This window comes from Corythoichthys intestinalis, chromosome 19, assembly GCF_030265065.1.
Source record: "Corythoichthys intestinalis isolate RoL2023-P3 chromosome 19, ASM3026506v1, whole genome shotgun sequence".
In the NCBI taxonomy this organism is placed as follows: domain Eukaryota; kingdom Metazoa; phylum Chordata; class Actinopteri; order Syngnathiformes; family Syngnathidae; genus Corythoichthys; species Corythoichthys intestinalis.
Window position 1 is genome coordinate 1,331,340 of NC_080413.1, and position 19,764 is coordinate 1,351,103.

Genomic DNA, 19,764 nt, shown 5'->3' on the forward strand with positions numbered 1-19,764 from the left:
AAAAAGCATGTTATTTTGCCTCTTTCAAATCTTAATATCTGAACATTTAAATATGTAAAGTGCAATCACGTTCGTAAATGAATGGTTTCTGGTTTTTGAAATGTAAATAAACCAAACAACAAAACTGCAATACCTGCATTAACCATCAAAGTGAAGTATAACTGTAACTAGTCTTAAACAAATCTGAATAAGGAAAAACATTGCAATAAAATAATGCCAACTGGTTAAACTTGAGAGTAGCTGAGATTTGTCATGACAGAACATCGCTTCAATGATAATCTGGCGCCATCTAGCGTCGTGAATGGGTATCATGTCTAGACTCATGTCTAATATAAGATGACCCCCGCTTTTTCAGTCTTTTTTCAATGCAAAAAACAGCATCTTATATTCGGGCCAATACGGTATTTAGTTCCAATAATCGAGTAATCGGATAAGGGGGGGAAAAAAAATTAAAATCAAAATCCCTCAGCTGATCCTCAAACGGTATAAAAATAAATGAGGATCTAAGTACAACCAAAGAACAATTGGCTAACTTACAAAGCAAAAGTCTGCTGGTTTAATTGCTATAAATTGCTAACTTTTTTTTTTTTTTTTTTTAAACAAGGCTCTAAACACATATTCCCACAAAAAAAAAAAAACACTACATATACCCATGAACTAAATTACGAATGCATTAAAAAAAAAAACTTAGCTTATGTTTTACTTAACAGGGAGCTGCTGGACTCAGCCATGTGAAATGAGTTGTTATATTCACTGTTGCCACTAGAGGGCAGTGTATCCACCCAAATCAATAAAACTAAATGCAAAACCTTTGAAAAAAAAAAAAACATTACAACGCCACTTTAAATTAAACAAATACTCAAAGCAGCAAAATTGAATTTGAATCTTTTTTCAGATCGAATTACTCGAGTAATCGTTTCATGCGCTATATATAACTACTCAGTTGTAAATATAATATTTTTTCATGATATTTTTGTTAAATAAAAGTAGGACATGAACAAAAAATCTGCTGAAAACAACAATTCACTTTTTTGCCAATTTCAGATATCTGTCTAAACTAGCTTCTTAATAAAGCTGCAACAACTAATGGATTCATGAATTAGTTGCCAAAGAATTTGAAGGAAATGGTCATCCATTTTGTCTTCGTTGCTACCTACAAGTTGCTGGAAACAACTTCATTAATTTATTGTGAAGATCATTGAAAGAAGTGACATTTATCAGATTAGGAAAATAATCGTTAGTTGCAGCCCTACTGCCATTGAAATCCATTTCAACATTGAGTGATCGTGTTTCACTGTCACCGACAGCGATTGGACGGTGGACTGGCAGCAATCACAGTCAAAATGGATAGGATGTCTATTGCCGTCAGTGACAATGAGCTTTTAAAAAATATATGAAACGTTGAAAATAAAATACAGCTATAAATCAGATAAAATCCCTAAATAAAAAATCACAATTGTATACAATAGAATTTTTTAACAAGAAATGAGGTATATTTTAGTATTTTAAAATTTGAATGTATTTTTTTTCCTCTTTAAATTAGGATTTTCCCCAATTATAATGATATTTTTCAATTTAAATTTTCAAAAGAGTTTGTATTTATTATGAATACTTTTATGTACTCATGTATTCCACCAATGATTTTTTTCAATTCAGGGGGTTCATTGTGCTTTTTTATCAAATGATTTTATAATGCCTTCTTTACTGTTATCAAATATGTTCATGTCATTCGTGGCTATAGAAATAAACATTCAAAAATAAACTTGACATGAATCAAGACAAGGTTTATTTTCCATGTTACAAAGCATTGACATACAATTCCAATATTTTGCTTTCACTTACAAAAGGAACACAATAAAAAAAGCCCGACTGTGATTGGACACCAACCCCCGTGGGACATCCCGCCCCTCTGGCGCCTGACCTTTTTTTTTGATTGACCTTTGACCTACCTCCACATACACACGCACACCCAGCTCTAGAATGAGGTCAGGTGACATTCTTTGACGGCAAGTAGCGCCGTTGAAGGGGTACTGGCGGTCATGGAATGCGGGCAAACGGGCGGGGCATTTCCTGTCACCTGATGTCTGCCACTGACAGGAAGTCAAGTCCTTTCAAATAAAAAAAAAATAAAAAAAAGTGGGCTTCCAGTTGATTTGATACATTACGCTAGAATAATGGCGTTTAGGGTAGATTGTGTTTAACCATTTGAGGCGATGGCAGCATATGAGAATATGGCGGAAAACACTCAGGTGACCTGAAGCTCCGCTCTGAGAACCCTAATTTGGCCAAATTTCAAAATTGTCCGATATGTATGTGCGATACATAATTGGAAAGCTTAAAATCTCAATTTTCTGGGGAAAGGAAAATTTTGAACAGGAGCGCATTTTTAAAGAATTTTTTTTTTTTTTTTTCTAAATTAAACAGTGAAACCCTAACTGAAGGTGAGAGCACGCGAGAGCAGAATTAAAGACGCCATGATTTTAACGAGATATCATTGCGTAATTACCTCTTTTCGATCCAATTAATGACTAAGCTAAAAATGAGAGACATTTTGAATAATAAATACGATTACTTACCTTTTTTTAATGGCTAGGTTGAAACAAAAGCGATTGCGCGACATCTGTAAATGGGGGTTTCCAGGGTAAAACGGACAAATTAAAAATAGTTCGGGGGCTTAATGAGCCATGAATCTGCTATGGCAGCATATAGACATATTGTTCTATCAAATACGGCAGTTGTTTTGGCTTAAAATACAACAGTTTCTCTGCAAGAGGAGTGCAAGAGCAAAAACTGCTTTTTCAGTCTTGTCTGTGTTTTCCGCCATATACAGGGGGTTGGACATTATAACGGAAAGACCTAAAAAAAATCAACAAAAAGTAATTGAATATGGTGTAGGCACAGTGGGGCAAATAAGTATTTAGTCAACCTCTAATTGTGCAAGTTCTCCCACTTGAAAATATTAGAGATGCCTGTAATTGTCAACATGGGTAAAACCTCAACCATGAGACAGAATGTGGAAAAAAAAACAAAATCACATTGTTTGATTTTTAAAGAATTTCTTTGCAAATCATGGTGGAAAATAAGTATTTGGTCATTATCTCAATACTTTGTTATGTACCATTTGTTGGCAATAACAGAGGCCAAATTTTTTCTGTAACTCTTCACAAGCTTTTCACACATTGTTGCTGGTATTTTGGCCCATTCCTCCATGCAGATCTCCTCTAGAGCAGTGATGTTTTGGGGCTATCGTTGGGCAACACGGACTTTCAACTCCCTCCTCACCCCGTGGCGTCAAAATGATAACAGGAACGGTGAGCAAAAATCCCAGAACCACACGGAGGGACCTAGTGAATGACCTACAGAGAGCTGGGACCACAGTAACAAAGGCTACTATCAGTAACAAAAATGCACCGCCAGGGACTCAAATCCTGCACTGCCAGACGTGTCCCCCTGCTGAAGAAAGTACACGTCCAGGCCCGTCTGCGGTTCGCTAGAGAGCATTTTGATGATCCAGAAGAGGACTGGGAGAATGTGTTATGGTCAGATGAAACCAAAATAGAACTTTTTGGTAGAAACACGGGTTCTCTTGTTTGGAGGAAAAAGAATACTGAATTGCACCATACCCACTGTGAAGCATAGGGGTGGAAACATCATGCTTTGGGGCTGTTTTTCTGCAAAGGACTAGGACAACTGATCTGTGTAAAGGAAAGAATGAATGGGGCCATGCTTCGTGAGATTTTGAGTGAAAATCTCCTTCCGTCAGCAAGGGCATTGAAGATGAGACGGGGCTGGGTCTTTCAGCATGACAATGATCCGAAACACATGGCCAGGGCAACAAAGGAGTGGCTTTGTAAGAAGCATTTCAAAGTCCTAGCCAGTCTTTAGATCGCAACCCCAGAGAAAATCTGTGGAGGGAGTTGAAAGTCCGTGTTGCCCGACGACAGCCCCAAAACATCACTGCTCTAGAGGAGATCTGCATGGAGGAATGGCCAAAATACCAGCAAAAGTATGTGAAAAGCTTGTGAAGACTTACAGAAAACGTTTGGCCGCTGTTAATGCCAACAAAGGGTACATAACAAAGTATTGAGATGAACTTTTGGTATTGACCAAATACTTATTTTCCACCATGATTTGCAAATAAATTATTTAAAAATCAAACAATGTGATTTTTGGTTTTTTTCCACATTCTGTCTCTCATGGTTGAGGTTTACCCATGTTGACAATTACAGGCCTCTCTTGTATTTTCAAGTGGGAGAACTTGCACAATTTGTGGTTGACTAAATACTTATTTGCCCCACTGTAGCACCAGTAAACTTCCAAATACTGTATAATCTAACTTTAGTGCAGTAAAGGTAATATCAAAAAACAAAAAAAAACAATAATCGGACGCCCCCCCACCCCCCAAAAAAAAAAAAAAAAAAAGGTTTCCTTTTTGGGAGGTCGAGCGAAAGAGAAAAAGCAGCAGAGCAAGATAGTCCGGTTGGAAGCCGACGAGCGAGCGCCACCGGTCGTACAGCTTGCGTCCATATAAAAGAGGCTGGATTGCAAGCGGCAGTGTGCCGTTCGGCACATGGGACGACCCTCCCTGGTCCAGTGGTTCTCGACACTTCAACAGTAGTGAGGCTCGTTTGTGAAATGTTTAGGACCACTTGATCCGGGATGGGAACTTTTCTACGGCAGATTTTGTGAGTAGACACCACTCTTCCAAAGCAAGAAATGGAGATCTTGACTTTATAATATTTTACTCTCACTTGGGGGCGGGCCGGGGGGAGTTAACTTTTTATGTCATTTTGTTGCATTATTTTTACCATGAAAGCTTCTTTGTTGTTTTTACTAATTTTGTACCTGTGGATGAGCATGAAAATATCTTTGTTTGAAATGTATTTCATGTTACGTTTAGAATGAATGTATCTTTTTACAAATCAAAATCACATTTCAGTGCCGACGACAGCGATTAAAGTCTAATCCATTTGAGAGGATCGGACGTCTATCGCCGTCACCGAAAGAATTCCGATCATGTTAAGTGCTTTTGGTTAACCTTGCGTCCCTGTTTTCTTGTGAAGAAAAAAAAAAATTTTCTGATGTTATATCATTAAAATCTTTTTTTTTTTTTAACATTTATTCACGAGCTTTTTATCTGGATGTGTCAGAGTTCATATCTTCAGATCGACTACAGGAATTCCGTTGAGGCCGGGGGGCGACTAAAAGAGCCAGTGCTCTGTTTGTCCTGAAGGGGGCCCTGCGGGAACGTTGCCGCAGTGTCAAGTGGAGAACGGTGTCGCGATACGGCCGGAGGTGGGTCGAGTAGCCAAAATTTTGACTCGAGTAAGGTTCATTCAAAATAATAATATTCAAGTCATCCAAAAAAGTGTACTCAAATATATGCAAAAAAGTATTTGGTGAAACGAATACACAAGTTGTGAGTAACTGCACACGATGTTTAAAAAAAAAAAAAAAAAAAAAAAATCAAACAATGGTATTTTTTTCTTAGCATAAAGTTGTCTATACAAACTGTCATTATTTTACTTTGAAGAAGGTGACTAACCCACTACATAACCACATCAAAGCAACAATAGGTAACTTTTGAACTCTCATTGAATATTTTCATAACACTTGTTATGATTAGAGGTGCAACAATTAATCAATTGATCAAAAACTAATCGATTAGCAAATTAATCGACAACTATTTTGATAAATCGTTTAGGACCTTTTTCACGGGAAACTTGTCTAAATTCTTGAAATTATAACATGTATATGGCAGAAAACATAGTCAAGACTGAAAAAGCAGTTTCTGCTCTTGCACTCCTCTTTAAAAGAAACTGCTGTATTTTAAGCCAAAAGAAATGTGTTTGATAGAACAATATGTCTATATGCTGCCATAGCAGGTTGATGGCGCATTTAGCCCCAGAAATATTTTTAATTTGTCTGTTTTACCCTGGAAACCCCCGTTTACAGACGTCGCGCAACCACTTTTGTTTCAACCCAGCCATAAAACGAAGGTAATTAATTATATTTATGATTCAAAAACCTAACTTCACTGTTTTCTGAGAGAATCTCAGATCCATGCGGGCCCCAGTAGGTCTCCCTCAATATTTGTGGCGACTGTGGTGTAATTTAATGGAAGATTCATCTGAAAAATCCACCTTTTGCCGAAAAACAGTGAAGTTTGGTGGAGGCAAAATCATCGTCTGGGGTTACATCCAGTATGGGGGTGTGCGAGAGATCTGCAGGGTGGAAGGCAACATAAATAGTCTGAAATATCAACAAATCTCAGCTGCCTCTTACATTCCTAACCCTTAAAAAGGGACAAATATACGTATATAATGGTACCTGTTGACTTCTGTCGGAGCTTTGACTGTAAAATCCCGTTTGGTTTCGCATCGTTGCGCTGCCGATGATTGTAAACTTTTATAGCAAAGTTTGATTTTTGCCTCAGCTAGCTATCAGTAAGCTAAACGCTAGGCATTATGGGAAACGTAGTTTTCAACTGCTACGTTTGGAGACATGCTGGTTGAATAGTTTTTTTAGTTTATTTCAGTTATTGTTTGTGTGCAATCTAATTCGTACAATTCGTCAAGGACAATTGTGGTGATAGTAATTTATAAAAATGTTTAGTTGGCACATAGCCTAATGTGTGTATGTGTATTGACTGGACTGCATTTCCATGGGTCTGCATTCTACATATATATATATTATCATTATTTTTTTTTTTTTCCCCCAAACTGCATTTTTCCACCCAGAGTGAGAGGGCACATTTTGAATATATTAAAGCTATATAGGCATCTTTGAGTGAACTTCGAGTAAAATTCAAGTATCCTGAGGCCGGGTTGAGTGTCCTCTTTTTTGGAAATCAAAGTATGGTCACCCTAATATATCTTATATATATAAAAAGTAGGGGTGTCAAACGATTAAAATTTTTAATCGAGTTAATTACAGCTTAAAAATTAATTAAACGTAATTAATCGCAATTCAAACCATCTCTAAAGTATACCATATTTTTCTGTAAATTATTGTTGGAATGCAAAGATAGGAAACAAGACGGATATATACATACAACACTGTACATAAGTGCTGTATTTGTTTATTATAACAATAAATCCACAAATGGCATTATTAACATTCTTTCTGTTTAAGTGATCCATGGATAGTAAGACTTGTAGTTCATAAAAGAAATGTTATAGTTACAAATTATAGTAATTTTATATTAAAACCCCTCTTCATATTTTGGTTTTAATAAAATTTGTACAATTTTCAATCAAAAATAGAGTTAATATAATAAGAATAAAAATAACAGGCGGTGTTTTACTATCACCTACATTATAATTTGCCTATCACCATGCCATGTTATTGAGATCAACGTTACCCCGCACTCGTTCCAATAATAGCGCCAACCGTGTTGTTTATCTGAGGGTGATGGTGGATCTACGAGTCCGGTTTATCCATGCTAAGGCTAATGCACCTGCCAGTGCCCCATTGAACATGGCTAACTCTTGAGTTAAAACTACGAAATTCACATTCATTCGAAAGGCAAACCGTGCAGAAATACATTATTTCATCTAACACATTTTAATTGGAGAAATTGGCAACTTACTTTGAAATGTTAAGCAGGTCCACTACCTTCGCATGACCCATAAACTGCGACCCAAAGTATCTGGATGCAACTTGGTTGCCGATCCTATACCTCACATGCTGGTCCAACTGTTTGGACTTGGTGGTCTTGTTGAGGCTTTCGTCAAACATAACAACGAAGCCATCTGAGCACTTCCTTACGTTAGCACACAGTACTGTGCGATTGCCTGCTGTTGTGATATTGATGCTAATGATGCTAACAGCGCGCACGCCCGAGGTGCATTATGATTTGTAGTGCAGTGCATCGTAAAAATTCTACACGTCATCTTCGTTATGGATTAAAAAAAAAAAAAAAAAAAAAACTTTGTCACGGATATAATTTAGGTTGCACTGAGATGTTCTTCAAAATTAATACCACGGTGAAAAAATTCCAGACTTACGACAGCTAATTTAATACTTTTAATACCTTTAATAATGAAAAACTAAATTCAATGCTTTTTTTAAATACTTTTAATTACCCGCGGGTACCCTGGCCATAAGCTGTGTTCATGTTGAAGCTGAATGTGCTAATAAAGAAATAAAGAAACAAAGTGCCGGCACGTTGCGTGTGGTATACCTTTGTTAAGAAAAAGCCCAAAACAAGACATCTTTCTCCAGGGCCGGCCCTGGCCATTTGGGGGCCCTAAGCAAAATAATGCCAAGGGGCCCATATTTTTGGCACACCATTTTGTCACAGTGTACTGTGAAACTCATACATGCAATCCAACCCATACGTCTATATTTTGTATATTAATTAGATTTTGTTGCACTGCATACTTCAAACTTCTCACCCCAAATGATTGTCAGTACTTACAGTAGATAGAGCCAAGCCTTTTTTTAAAAGAGGGAAAAGAAAGAAGTATTTTTTAAGCTTGGCATTAAGTATCAAAACTCACAAAAGTCAAATAAAGCAAACTGTAGTAAACAAAATAGAATATAAATTACACAATTCCCAGATTGGGGGCCTCCTAGTGGTCAGGGGCCCTAAGCAGGTGCATAGTCTGTGTATAGGCTGAGCCGGCCCTGCCTTTCTCTGCCTCTTAGCTCTCATTGTAATCTGTTTGTGGCAATTCATGAGCGGGTCATTCCGCGCATGCGTTAAATATTTTAACGTGATTAATTGAAAAAATTAATTACCGCCCGTTAACGCGTTAAATTTGACAGCCCTAATTTCAAGTACATTTTTTGTTCAATTTTCACACAACTTTCTGTAGGCGACAAAACTTGTCTTGCCAAAATTGGACCTTTATGTCTTCGTTAAATGATAATCAGTGAAACAAATATATTTTTGTACATTCAACATCATTTGGGAGGGTCTCAGCTTTCATATGAGCCATTTCTGAAACCAATGGAATCATTCAAAGTCAGGTTATTAGCAATTGTTTCTACAAAATGGATTAGCAACGAGACTTTTGTCGGGGACTGTAGTATTGGTATCATTACAACACTACTTCTAGTGACTGTGAATTGGAATATAGACTTTTTTTTGGGATCAATCATCTTCTAAAATAAAATCACTTTTCCTGCAGTGCTGGAAAAAAAAAAGTTGCCTACTCATTGCGTGCAAGGGAAGAAGAGGGAGCGGCGTATGGCGGCGAGGTCACTTCCTCCATGTAGTTTGCACCATGTAGTCCGACACTGGGCTGCGAGACGCTCACGTCCAACGTGTCCTCCAGCTACACGCACACGCGGGGCTTTTCAAGTCTACATTACTGGCGGCGGCTCATTGACACACTGAAAGCTAACCTTGTCGCTGCATTCGGGTCCACCGATGGAGCCCTCCTCAAATTCCTCGCTGACGCTCGCCCCGCTCTTGTACAAGTTCGAGGGGTGGCTAAAAAGACCCTCCCGGTTAGCGTCGCCCCTCAGAGTTGGGCCGAAGGAGTCGTCCGGCATACCTGTTGAAGTCGTCGTCGTAGTCTTCGTCGTCATCGACGTCTGCGCGGACACGGGGCATGGTTAGCGGCAAACGTTAGCTCGCGGCGGGCGACGGCCGGGGCCTACCTAAATGGAGCGAGCCGCCGCTCAGGAGCTCCGACTCTCGGGACGCTTTCTCCCTCGAGGTCGACCCTGCGGGCAGGCGGACGTTTGCGTAAGAGCGTGGTTAAAATGAACCCTAATGAACTTGAGGTGAGTCTTAAAAAAATATGGTTACAAAAATGTTGACAACATTGTTGTTTTCGTCAATGATAATGAAAATATTTCATCTATGAACAACTTTTTCATAACGATGACGTGCTAAAAACGTGTCTCGGGAGACAAAAACATAACGAGACCAATGGTCCGCTTGCAAGCGAAAAGAGACCACTTCTCCAAGTCTCGGACCAGTTGTTTGGTCCGCACCAGAGTTCGTTGATTTGAATTCACACCGCGACATTCAAACACATTTTCCCACTAAAAACAGCTAAATACATCTACTGTATAAACTAGATTACAAATACAAAAAAAAAAACGTAAATATTAGCTCAAACAAAAACTTAGCTTACGTTGGTCTTAACAGGGAGCAGCTGGATTCAGCGATGTTAAACGAGTTATGTCATATTCACTGTTCCCACTAGAGGGCAGTGTATCCACCTAAATCAACAAAACTAAATGCAAACACTTTCAAAACAAATCTTTACAACGCCACTCAAATTAAACAAATCCTTAAAGCAGCAAATTTTGATTCAAATAAAATTTATCCAATTTTTGGGTATAATTCTATTTTTTTCTTTTTATGGGATTTGATTGGCACACCGCAAATATCGAAACGACCGGAATTTTCCGGCGACGCAGCGACTTTTTCGAATGACCCACTAATTTTTTTCCGTACAGTACACAATTGCAAATGAGGGCTACGCACGTCCTTGCCATTGACGGCCATGTATGTCGATTCTATTGACGCCAATGTACTTGGGATCCATTGACGCATATGTAAGTCGATGCCATTGACGTCCAAATTTCCCATTTATTACCAATGTACCAAGTACATTGCATTGAGGCATATTTATCGCTATTGTATGTATGATGTCCAAATTTCCCCATTCATTTTCAATGGCAAAAAAACAAATATCCCCAAATCATCAGGAAATGTCCAGATATCAATAGGAAGTGTCCCCCAAATGTCCCCAAATGACCTAATACGTCTAGGAAGCGCCCCCCCCCAAATGACCTGATATGACCAGGACACACGCCCCAAATGTCCCCAAATGACCTGATATGACGAGGACGTGTCCCCCGAATGTCACCAAATGACCTGATATGACCAGAACACGCCCCCCAAATGTCCCCAAATGACCTGATCTGACCAGGACACCCCCCCCAAATGACCTGAAAAGACCAGGACACGCCGCCCAAATGTCCCCAGATGACCTGATCTGACCAGGACACGCCCCCCAAATGACCTGATATGACCAGGACACACGCCCCAAATGTCCCCAAATGACCTGATATGACGAGGACGTGTCCCCCGAATGTCACCAAATGACCTGATATGACCAGGACACGCCCCCCAAATGACCTGATATAACTAGGACACATGCCCCAAATGTCCCCAAATGACCCGACATGACGAGGAGGTATCCCCCGAATGTCCCCAAAATGACCTGATATGACCAGAACACGCCCCCCAAATGACCTGATATGACCAGGACACCCCCCAAATGACCTGACATGACCAGGACGTGTGCCCTAAATGTCCTCAAATGACATGATATGCCCAGGACACGCCCCCCCAACTGTCCCCAAATGACCTGACGTGACCAGGACGTGTCCCCCAAATGTCTCCAAATGACCTGATATGACCAGGACGTGTGCCCCAAACGTCCTCAAATGACATGATATGCCCTGGACACGCCCCCCCCAAATATCCCCAAATGACCTGACAAGACCAGGACGTGTCCCCCACATGTCCCTAAATGACCTGATATGACCAGGACGTGTGCCCCAAATGGTCTCAAATGACCTGATATGCCCAGGACATGCCCCCTCCCCCCCCCCCAAATGACCTGATATGACCAGGACGTGTCTCCAAATGTTCCTAAATCACCTGATATGACCAGGACACGCCCCCCAAATGTCCCCAAACCAACCTGGGCGGGGCTAAGATCTGTATCTCCAAACAGCAAAGCCCCAGAGTAATTTCTCCAGAAATTGCAGTTTCTAGTTTTGTTATCGAATTACTCGAGTTGATCGATTAATCATTGTGGCACTATGTATTATCGTCACAAAGTCCTTGTAGATGCTACAATATGTGCTCGTCTGTCAATGTTCAATCCAAATTGTTGGAAACCTTTATGTATTGTTGGACGAAAACCTTTGAATTTTACAATACGAAAAAAACACTTTGACTAATCGTCGACTAAAACTAGACAAACACATTTTGAAATGACTAAAATACGGCTATTTTCGTCCAAAGGACTAGGACGGAAATTAAAAGGGCTGCCAAACACAACACCGGATGTCCTACCCGCCTGACTGTGGCTCCTTCCCGAGACTTCTCCTCCTCCGACTTCTTCTCCCTCCGCCTTCGAGGCCGCGTCCAACCGTGACCCTGCCGGACTCGGTCCGCTACGGCGAGCAGCCAGCCTGCAACGGTGACATTGCGGATTCCGGCGTACCCGACGTACCCGACGAGCCCGGTCGCGGCGTTCTTACGATCCGTAAGTCTTTTGAGGCTGAGGCGGCGGGTCCTCGAAAAAGGAGTCGTACTCGACCTCCCGCAGTTCCGGTTCGGCGTAGGGAAGAGGGGACCCCGGCTCCTTGTCGAAGGCGCACGTCTGCCGGTCGGGCTCTGCGGCCGCTGCCGGGTCCTGCGACATTTTAAATGCTTCTGATTAGGGCTGCCACAAAACACTATCATAATAGTCACCGATTAATTACATTTCATCGGCTCACGAATAAATCACGTTCATATTTTAGCTGGATATAGCCATTGCAAACAAAACTATTTGCGAAGAAAAGGTGGACCTTTTATGGAATCTGAAACAGTTTTTCCCCCTTTTAAACAAAAAAATATATATATATTTTTTTTTCTGTTTGTACGAACATATGGTATGTAGGCATTTTGTAGACTATTGATGATGTTGTCAATGATTCTTTTGTTTTGTATTGTCTGTGTGTTCAATAAAAACAAAGTTCCAAAAATATAAAAGAGTTAAAAAGAGTACAGTCCCTGACAAAAGTCTTGTGGCTTATCCATTTTGTAGAAACAATTGCTAACAAACCTGACTTTTAATTATTCAATTGGTTTCAGAAATGGCTCATATGAAAGCTAAGACCCTCCCAAATGATGCTGAATGTACAAAAATAGATTTGTTTCACTGAAAAAGGATTGATCATTTAATGAAGACATAAAGGTCCAATTTTGGCAAGACAACAGTTTTGTCGCTACAGAAAGTAGTGTGAAAATTGAACAAAAAACGTACTTCAAATACAAAAATATCTTACATAACATAAGCGAATCAAGTAGTGGTGCTGTGAGATCCAAATTTAATATTTTGTATGACTTCCATGGGCTTCGGCAAGGATTCATACAAAGAAAGCAGTCTCGCATGCCTCCCAGAGTTCATCAACATTCTTGGGTTTCGTCTTCCATGCTTCCTCTTTCATCCTGTTCATGTCTTGTGACTGGGCTGGCCAGTCCTGGGGGATCTTGATCTTCTTTGCGTGACATGAACAGGATGAAAGAGGAAGCATGGAAGACGAAAGCCAAGAACGTTGATGAACTCTGGGGGGCGCGCAAGACTGCTTTCTTTGATGTTCTTGATGACTTCATCAATAAATTGTATGAATCCTTGCCGAAGCCCATGGAAGTCATACAAAATATTATATTTGGATCTCACAACACCACTACTTCATTCGCTTATGTTATGTAACATATTTTTGTATTTGAAGTACATTTTTTGTTCCATTTTCACACTACTTTCTGTAGGCGACAAAGCTTTTGTATTACCAAAATTTGACCTTTATGCTTTCATTAAATAATGAATCTTTTTTCAGTGATATTTTTGTACATTCAACATCATTTTGGAGGGTCTTAGCTTTCATATGAGCCATTTCTGAAACCAATTGAGTCAGGTTATTGGCAATTGTTTCTACAAAATGGATAAGCGACAAGACCTTTGTCAGGGACTGTATAGTTTTTCCTTTGTTTTTCCATTAGAAATACAGTGGTACCTCTACATACGATCGCTTCGACACACCAACTTTTCGACATCCGACGTAAAATTTGACTCGCCATTTGTTTCTACATCCGACGACATGCTCGAAATACGACAACAATGGCAGCACCGCAGACGAATGCACGGCGGATTTTCTTGTGTGACAAATCAACACTGGTTTCAGAAAAGGTTGGTACAGGTGGTGAAACAAGGAAAAAGTTGACGCTTACCTTCTAAATGAAGATGCAAATGACAGAAAAATATGAGCGTAGGATGGGCATCCGTGAAATGGCTCAACAATACATCTCCACGGTCCTCCTCCGAACATCGTTCGCCAGTCTTTATAAGTTAAGCTGACAATTCTTATTGTGGTAACATCTCCAGAGAAATCGCCAACTTCACCACGTTTTTATCATTTATTTCACAACTTATTCAAAACAAAAACACCTTCTGTCTGCCGCAATTGACGGTGTTCTCAAGAAAACATTCAAAGTGAAAGTGAAACTCAAGCTCACTGGTCTGTCTCTGGCACGTCAGCCCCGCGGTGCGTTCAGGGTCAGCAAAAAACGTCCGCCACATTAGAACCCGATTCGTTACATTAATACAGGAATTATTATTATTATTATTATTATTATTATTCCGATTTTGATTTATAATTTATTTGTTTTGCTATGTGTAATTGCCATTTGTAATAGTACCAGCAGTATTTTTTAAGGATTTAGTGAAAGTTTTTGGGCTGTGGAACGAATTAATGGAATTATAATGTATTCCTATGGGAAAATCCTGCTCGACATATGACCATTTCGACTTACAAACAAGGTCCTGGAACAGATTAACTTTGTATGTAGAGGTACCACTGTATGAAAAAAACAATATTTGAAAGAATTTTTAAAAACTAAGAATATTTATGGTTTTATTCTTTCTTTCAAGTGAAGACAAAAAAAACATTCTTACGCAGCTCAAAAAAATAAAAAAATTTAAAATAGGGGCGTAGGTTTGCATAGGGATGGTAGACACATAACACTAGCAACCTTCCAGGATGCTTAAATTGGTTAATAACATGACCCCCCCACACTCACACGCAGCCAGCCCCAACACAGAAATACAACATGTCGACAACAGGCCGCGTTCTCCACCCACTTTGAAGAAGAGAGATATGAGAAGTTCTGTTTTAGCCAGCTGCAGCCAGTGTAAGTCATGTAAAAAGATGTCAATGTTGTGGAGGTGGGGGGAAACACACCACTAATTTTGCTACTGAAAGTCTGACCGGCATCACAGTTATGGAGGTAGAGTTGTGTCTTTATTATTCAATCAATAAAAAAAATTTTAAAAGTCACTTAAATAAAAAAATTTAAAAAAAAAAAAAAAACATTTGAAAACTATTTTTCTTTGATTGAAGTAGTTTTTTTTATTGAAACAACTTTTTTGATTGAAGTAATGTAGTTTTGCTTTTGGGCTCACATACCTTGTGGACGTCGAGCCCATTCTCCTCCGGCGGCCCCTAAAAGACAAAAAGCGCATTCGTAACTATGAACCGGCATTCGCGGTGACGTAAAGAGAGCGGAGAAAGCATCATGGGCACCTCGACGACCTGCCGTCGTCCTCTTCGGATGAACTCCAGCAGCACGGGCGAGTTTGCATTAAGCTCCGCCTCGGAAAGGCCCAGCTCGCCGCACAGCAGTCGCCGACCGTCCAGACCGCTCGGGTGCTAACGTCAAAGACCGACGCGTCACGTCTGGCGGCGGCGTACCCTCGCGTCACGACGCCGTCTTACCGCGTTGATCTCCGGCTGAAAGACGGCGAGGCTGAAGTCCAGGTGAAAGACGCGCATGAAGTCCACGATGAGACCGGCCACCAGACGACCTGCGCACACGCACGCACGCCATCGGGTCAAACGGGCGGTCGCAGATGACGCCCGAGTTTGTGACCGACCTTCTTTGGTGCTGAGACATTTCTTGAGATGGTCGTTGACCAGCGGGGTCTTATTCTGAGGACGCAAAAGCGGCAAAAACGTGAGACGAGACAAGATGATCGCCAGACTCCAGCCTCACCTCCAGTCGGTCCTGCTCCTCCAAGGCCAGAAACACGGCGGCCCTCATTTCTGCCTGCAGAAAAACAAACAAATACCTTCAGTCAATTGCTGCCAGCCTCACCTTTTCAAATGAATTGGACATCTAGTGCTAGTGAGTTCTAGTAAGTTCTGCTAAGTTTAAAAATAATCTTCCTCTGGTTCAAACACACTCTCCCACCAATGAGTTCATCACGAGTAGCGATTATTTTTATAATCGATTAATTAACCAATTAATTAAACGATTAATCAGAAAAATGTTACTTTTTTCAATTGCCTTCACAGTTTAACCCTTTAACACCGAACGTGTCGGCAGCGACGCGTTTACGCATGTCGTCTTTGAAGCTTCGTAACGCTGTAATTACGTCACCCACGTGCCGCTAGTTGGTCTCATTTGAAAGTGCGGAAGTTGATGTCCACACCAGTTTTTATTTGAAGTCAATCGGCCAAGAAAAACGGGAGATAATGTCATTTGCGTTTTATAGTTTTATTGCACTCATAAATATGCATTAAAACGCTGCATGTACCATGTATCTATCTCCATATTTCCATGATTTCTGGTCCTTTTTCAAAACCGAAAGCAACACAAAAGACTAAATATCACCAAGATCCGTTGTGATGTCAAGAAGGACGAACCGAATGTGAACATTTTTAATAAATTGCCGAGCTCGGCGCCAACTAAGGAAAAGGAGGCATGAACACCGGTTGGATTGCGCGAGCGACTTTGAAACGTGCAGAATGAATCGAAAACTAAATTTAGCGCAAGCTAATGCATTTTTTCATTAACTCAAGGAATAGGATGAGCTGTATTTGTCGTTGTTTTCGCCGTCTCGGCGAGTAGAAGTGACAGCAGCGCTCAAATGGCACAAGAGTAGGCTGTGTGACGTTGTATGTGACGCAGCTCAGTGACCTGTTCAAAAACAAACTTTATTGAGTGCGAAGAAAAAAAGGAAAAAAAAAACTTTATCGGGTCGCATGCCTGAAAAAATTGAATTGAACTGAACTACTTGTCAATATTTTGAAAATACTTTTTTTTCCCAATGTCATATTTTTTCCTTCCCTATGAATCTTTTACATTTTTATAAAGATGTGTGTTTGAGAAGCTTGATTGCATGTACGTATACTTTAGATAAGGTGATGGGTATAATACCTAACTTCACAAAGAGATATCCTCCAAACCCTTTTTGTGTTAGATGATATATATATATATAATTTTTTTCTCACTATTTTGCACTGTATATAACCTGTTTTGACCATAGTATGTGTAAAGGCCAAAAACGCCTATGACCATACCCGCTGTTTGTGTTGAATAGTCAAACATAAAACTATTCAATGTTATTTTTTTCTATTAGATTTTTATCCTAACAAGTTGAATAAATAATATCAAGCTTCAAAACGGTTGGTTGAGCATGTTTGGTTGTCAATGGGACACCAACATTACAAATTTTGAAAAAATATTTTGGGATTTTTTTTTGTCTTTTGGGGTCCAAAATGTGGATTATAATTGGCCAGTGAAGAAAACAACAGTTTGGACATGAAGTTCAAGATGTCCTGAAAAAAGGGACCCAACGTGGCCATTGTGAACATTTTTTTCTTTGAAATATAAAGGCAAAATCAAATGAATGCAAATTCGGCCAAAATAGGCTTAGGTGTTAAAGGGTTAACTTAAGATGTTTTAGGCATAATTTAAGTCACAATAAAGACAAAATAAAATTTCAAAGCACACTCTCTAATATGAAAATTTGCAAAATGGAGTTTGTGTTGGGACTCTAAACTGTTATATAATGGGTTTATGTGTGTGGTGGCTTTATAAAGAAATTTACTATCAATTTTACTATTTAACAACAACTTAAGCGCTAATATGCTTCTCCAAAGCACAATACAAACTGACGCTTAGGACACTGATAAGCCTAATTTAGCAGAATCTTTCAGCTAACGTACATAGATAAACAAAGCTAATATCATTTGTAGAAAGTCTGGTTTGGAGGTTAGTTGCGACTACTTGGAGTTGTGTGGTTTTCATCGCTTTCCATCCAACTTTAGCTTCGCGTGCTAACAGCCGGCGGACAAATGAAGGCGAAGAAAAAGCAACTTTTCGCACCTTTAGCTTGTTTAGAACTCCGTTGTTCTCCAGGTTCTGGATGACAAGATCCCTGAGTTCCGTGTCATCATCTGCAGCAGACATTTTGCTTCATGGAGTGGAGAAAAAGTTGTTAGCTGTTAGCAATTAGTTCCGATGAAAACAAACGCCAGTTTTCTTCGACGGCCTTAAATTAGGGTTTTTGCTCTCTTCCGCCACCCGTCGGCGATGTTGAGACAAGTCCTGGGTTAGCTGCGTACGGTCAACTTTTATTCATGTATTTTTAAATGCGGCAAAAATAAACAATAAAACGAATTTGGACTCGTTTTTGATTTCCAAAACTACAAGGTAAAACGAATGGCCGAAATGTAAACGGACCACCCAAATGGTGAAATTCTTTTTTTTATTTTAATGGCGTTTCTTCGGTGCACCGAACAGCCCAAACCGTTAGGGCCGGCCCAGGCCATTTGGGGGCCCTAAGCAAAATAATGCCAAGGGGCCCATATTTTTGGCCAACCATTTCGTCACAGTGTACTGTGAAAGTCATACATGGAATCCAACCCATACGTCCATATTTTGTATATTAATCATATTTTGTTGCACTGCATACTTCAAACTTCTCACCCTAAATGACATGTAATGACAAGAAAATGGATGTTTGCATAGATAAACGGCAATGCGTGCCACAACGGCAATGCGTGCCACATTATTCACCATGCTCTACTAACAACGTATAAAATGAGGTTACCAGATTAGGGGCCCCCTAGTGGTCAGGGGCCTTAAGCAACTGCATAGTCTGTGTATAGGCTGGGCCGCGCTTGCGTTTGACCGACCGTCACCGTTCAAATGTCAACATGACCGGAATTTTCATGGGACGCGGGGAATTTTTCGAATGACCTCTCATAAATTTTCCATTCGCCCGTAAACGTGGATTTAAAAAAAAAAATCAAAATGTATCTAGTCCTACAATTTTGGCCAAATTGCAAAATTTTACACATAAAAAAATCCAGGACGGTAAGGGACATAACAGTTGTATATAGAATTAGACAAAAACTTACGGTTCCCCATAATTCACCAAAAACTGTCCCATTCATTTCAAATGGGATGCCATTGACGGTCGTATACGTCCAAATTTCCCATTCATTTTTAATGGCAGGAAAACATTGGTCCATTTGCTTTTTGACCATTTATCATGACAGCCCATTGTCATTAAATTGATGGCCAAGTAAATCGATGCCATTGACAGCCATGCACGTCCATTCCGCTGACGGTCATGTACGTCCAATTTTCCCCTTCATTTTCAATGGCAGAAAAACCTGTGTGGTTGTGTTTTTAACCAAAACTTACCATTACAGCCCACTGACATTGAAATGTCCCCAAATCAACAGGACGTGTCCCCAAAATGTCCCCAAATCAACAGGAACAGACCCGTTAGATATGTATCTACCACAGCAAAGCCCCATCATAATTTCTCCAGAAATGGCTATTTCTAGTTATTTCGTATCATTTCCGTAAAACTCAAGTAGATCAGTGTTTCTTCCACTTTGTACACTCCTGGCCAAAAGTATTGGCACCTCAGCAGGGCCGGCCCGGCCTATACGCAGACTATGCAGCTGCTTAAGGGCCCCTGACCACTAGGGGGCCCCCAATCTGGCAATTGTTTTATTTTTATTCTATTTTGTTTACTACAGTTTGCTTTATTTGAGTTTTGATACTTGATTACAAGCTTAAAAAAATAAAAATTCTTCCTTAACTTCTTTCTTTCCACTTTTAGAAAAAGGTTTCGCGCTATCTACTGTAACTACTGACAATCATTTGGGGTGAGAAGTTTGGGGGTGAGAAGTTTGAAGTGTGCAGTGCAACAAAAT

At 40.0% G+C, this 19,764-nt stretch overlaps 1 protein-coding gene across 3 annotated transcripts; it reads right to left on the reverse strand.

Annotated features, from left to right (window-relative positions):
* On the reverse strand, window positions 1-18,138 carry cep43 (centrosomal protein 43). Of its 3 annotated transcripts, none has more exons than XM_057822941.1 (13): window positions 17,918-18,138; window positions 15,800-15,853; window positions 15,681-15,735; window positions 15,523-15,611; window positions 15,331-15,456; window positions 15,214-15,249; window positions 12,244-12,398; window positions 12,056-12,174; window positions 9,613-9,678; window positions 9,507-9,546; window positions 9,355-9,442; window positions 9,163-9,284; window positions 1-2,108 (listed from the first exon to the last, which is right to left on the reverse strand). In XM_057822941.1, exons 1-13 carry the CDS (start codon window positions 17,999-18,001, stop codon window positions 2,102-2,104), a joined length of 1,041 nt encoding a protein of 346 aa, XP_057678924.1. In that variant the 5' UTR covers window positions 18,002-18,138; the 3' UTR covers window positions 1-2,101. The 3 variants fall into 3 exon arrangements, with proteins under 3 accessions (XP_057678924.1, XP_057678925.1, XP_057678922.1); XM_057822939.1 differs by lacking the exon at window positions 1-2,108 and adding an exon at window positions 5,955-6,224; XM_057822942.1 differs by lacking the exons at window positions 1-2,108; window positions 15,214-15,249 and adding an exon at window positions 5,954-6,224.
* Between the last annotated feature and the right edge of the window lie 1,626 nt (window positions 18,139-19,764).

What these genes read in the sequence shown, in the direction of transcription:
- cep43 (XM_057822939.1), bottom strand. Translation starts at nt 18,001, where the DNA reads ATGTCTGCTGCAGATGATGACACGGAACTCAGGGATCTTGTCATCCAG. An exon ending in ATGTCTCAGCACCAAAGAAG is followed by an intron (nt 15,612 to 15,680) that starts GTCGGTCACAAA and finishes GCGTGTGCGCAG; the next exon opens with GTCGTCTGGTGGCCGGTCTC. An exon ending in CCTCAAAAGACTTACGGATC is followed by an intron (nt 12,175 to 12,243) that starts GTAAGAACGCCG and finishes TCACCGTTGCAG; the next exon opens with GCTGGCTGCTCGCCGTAGCG.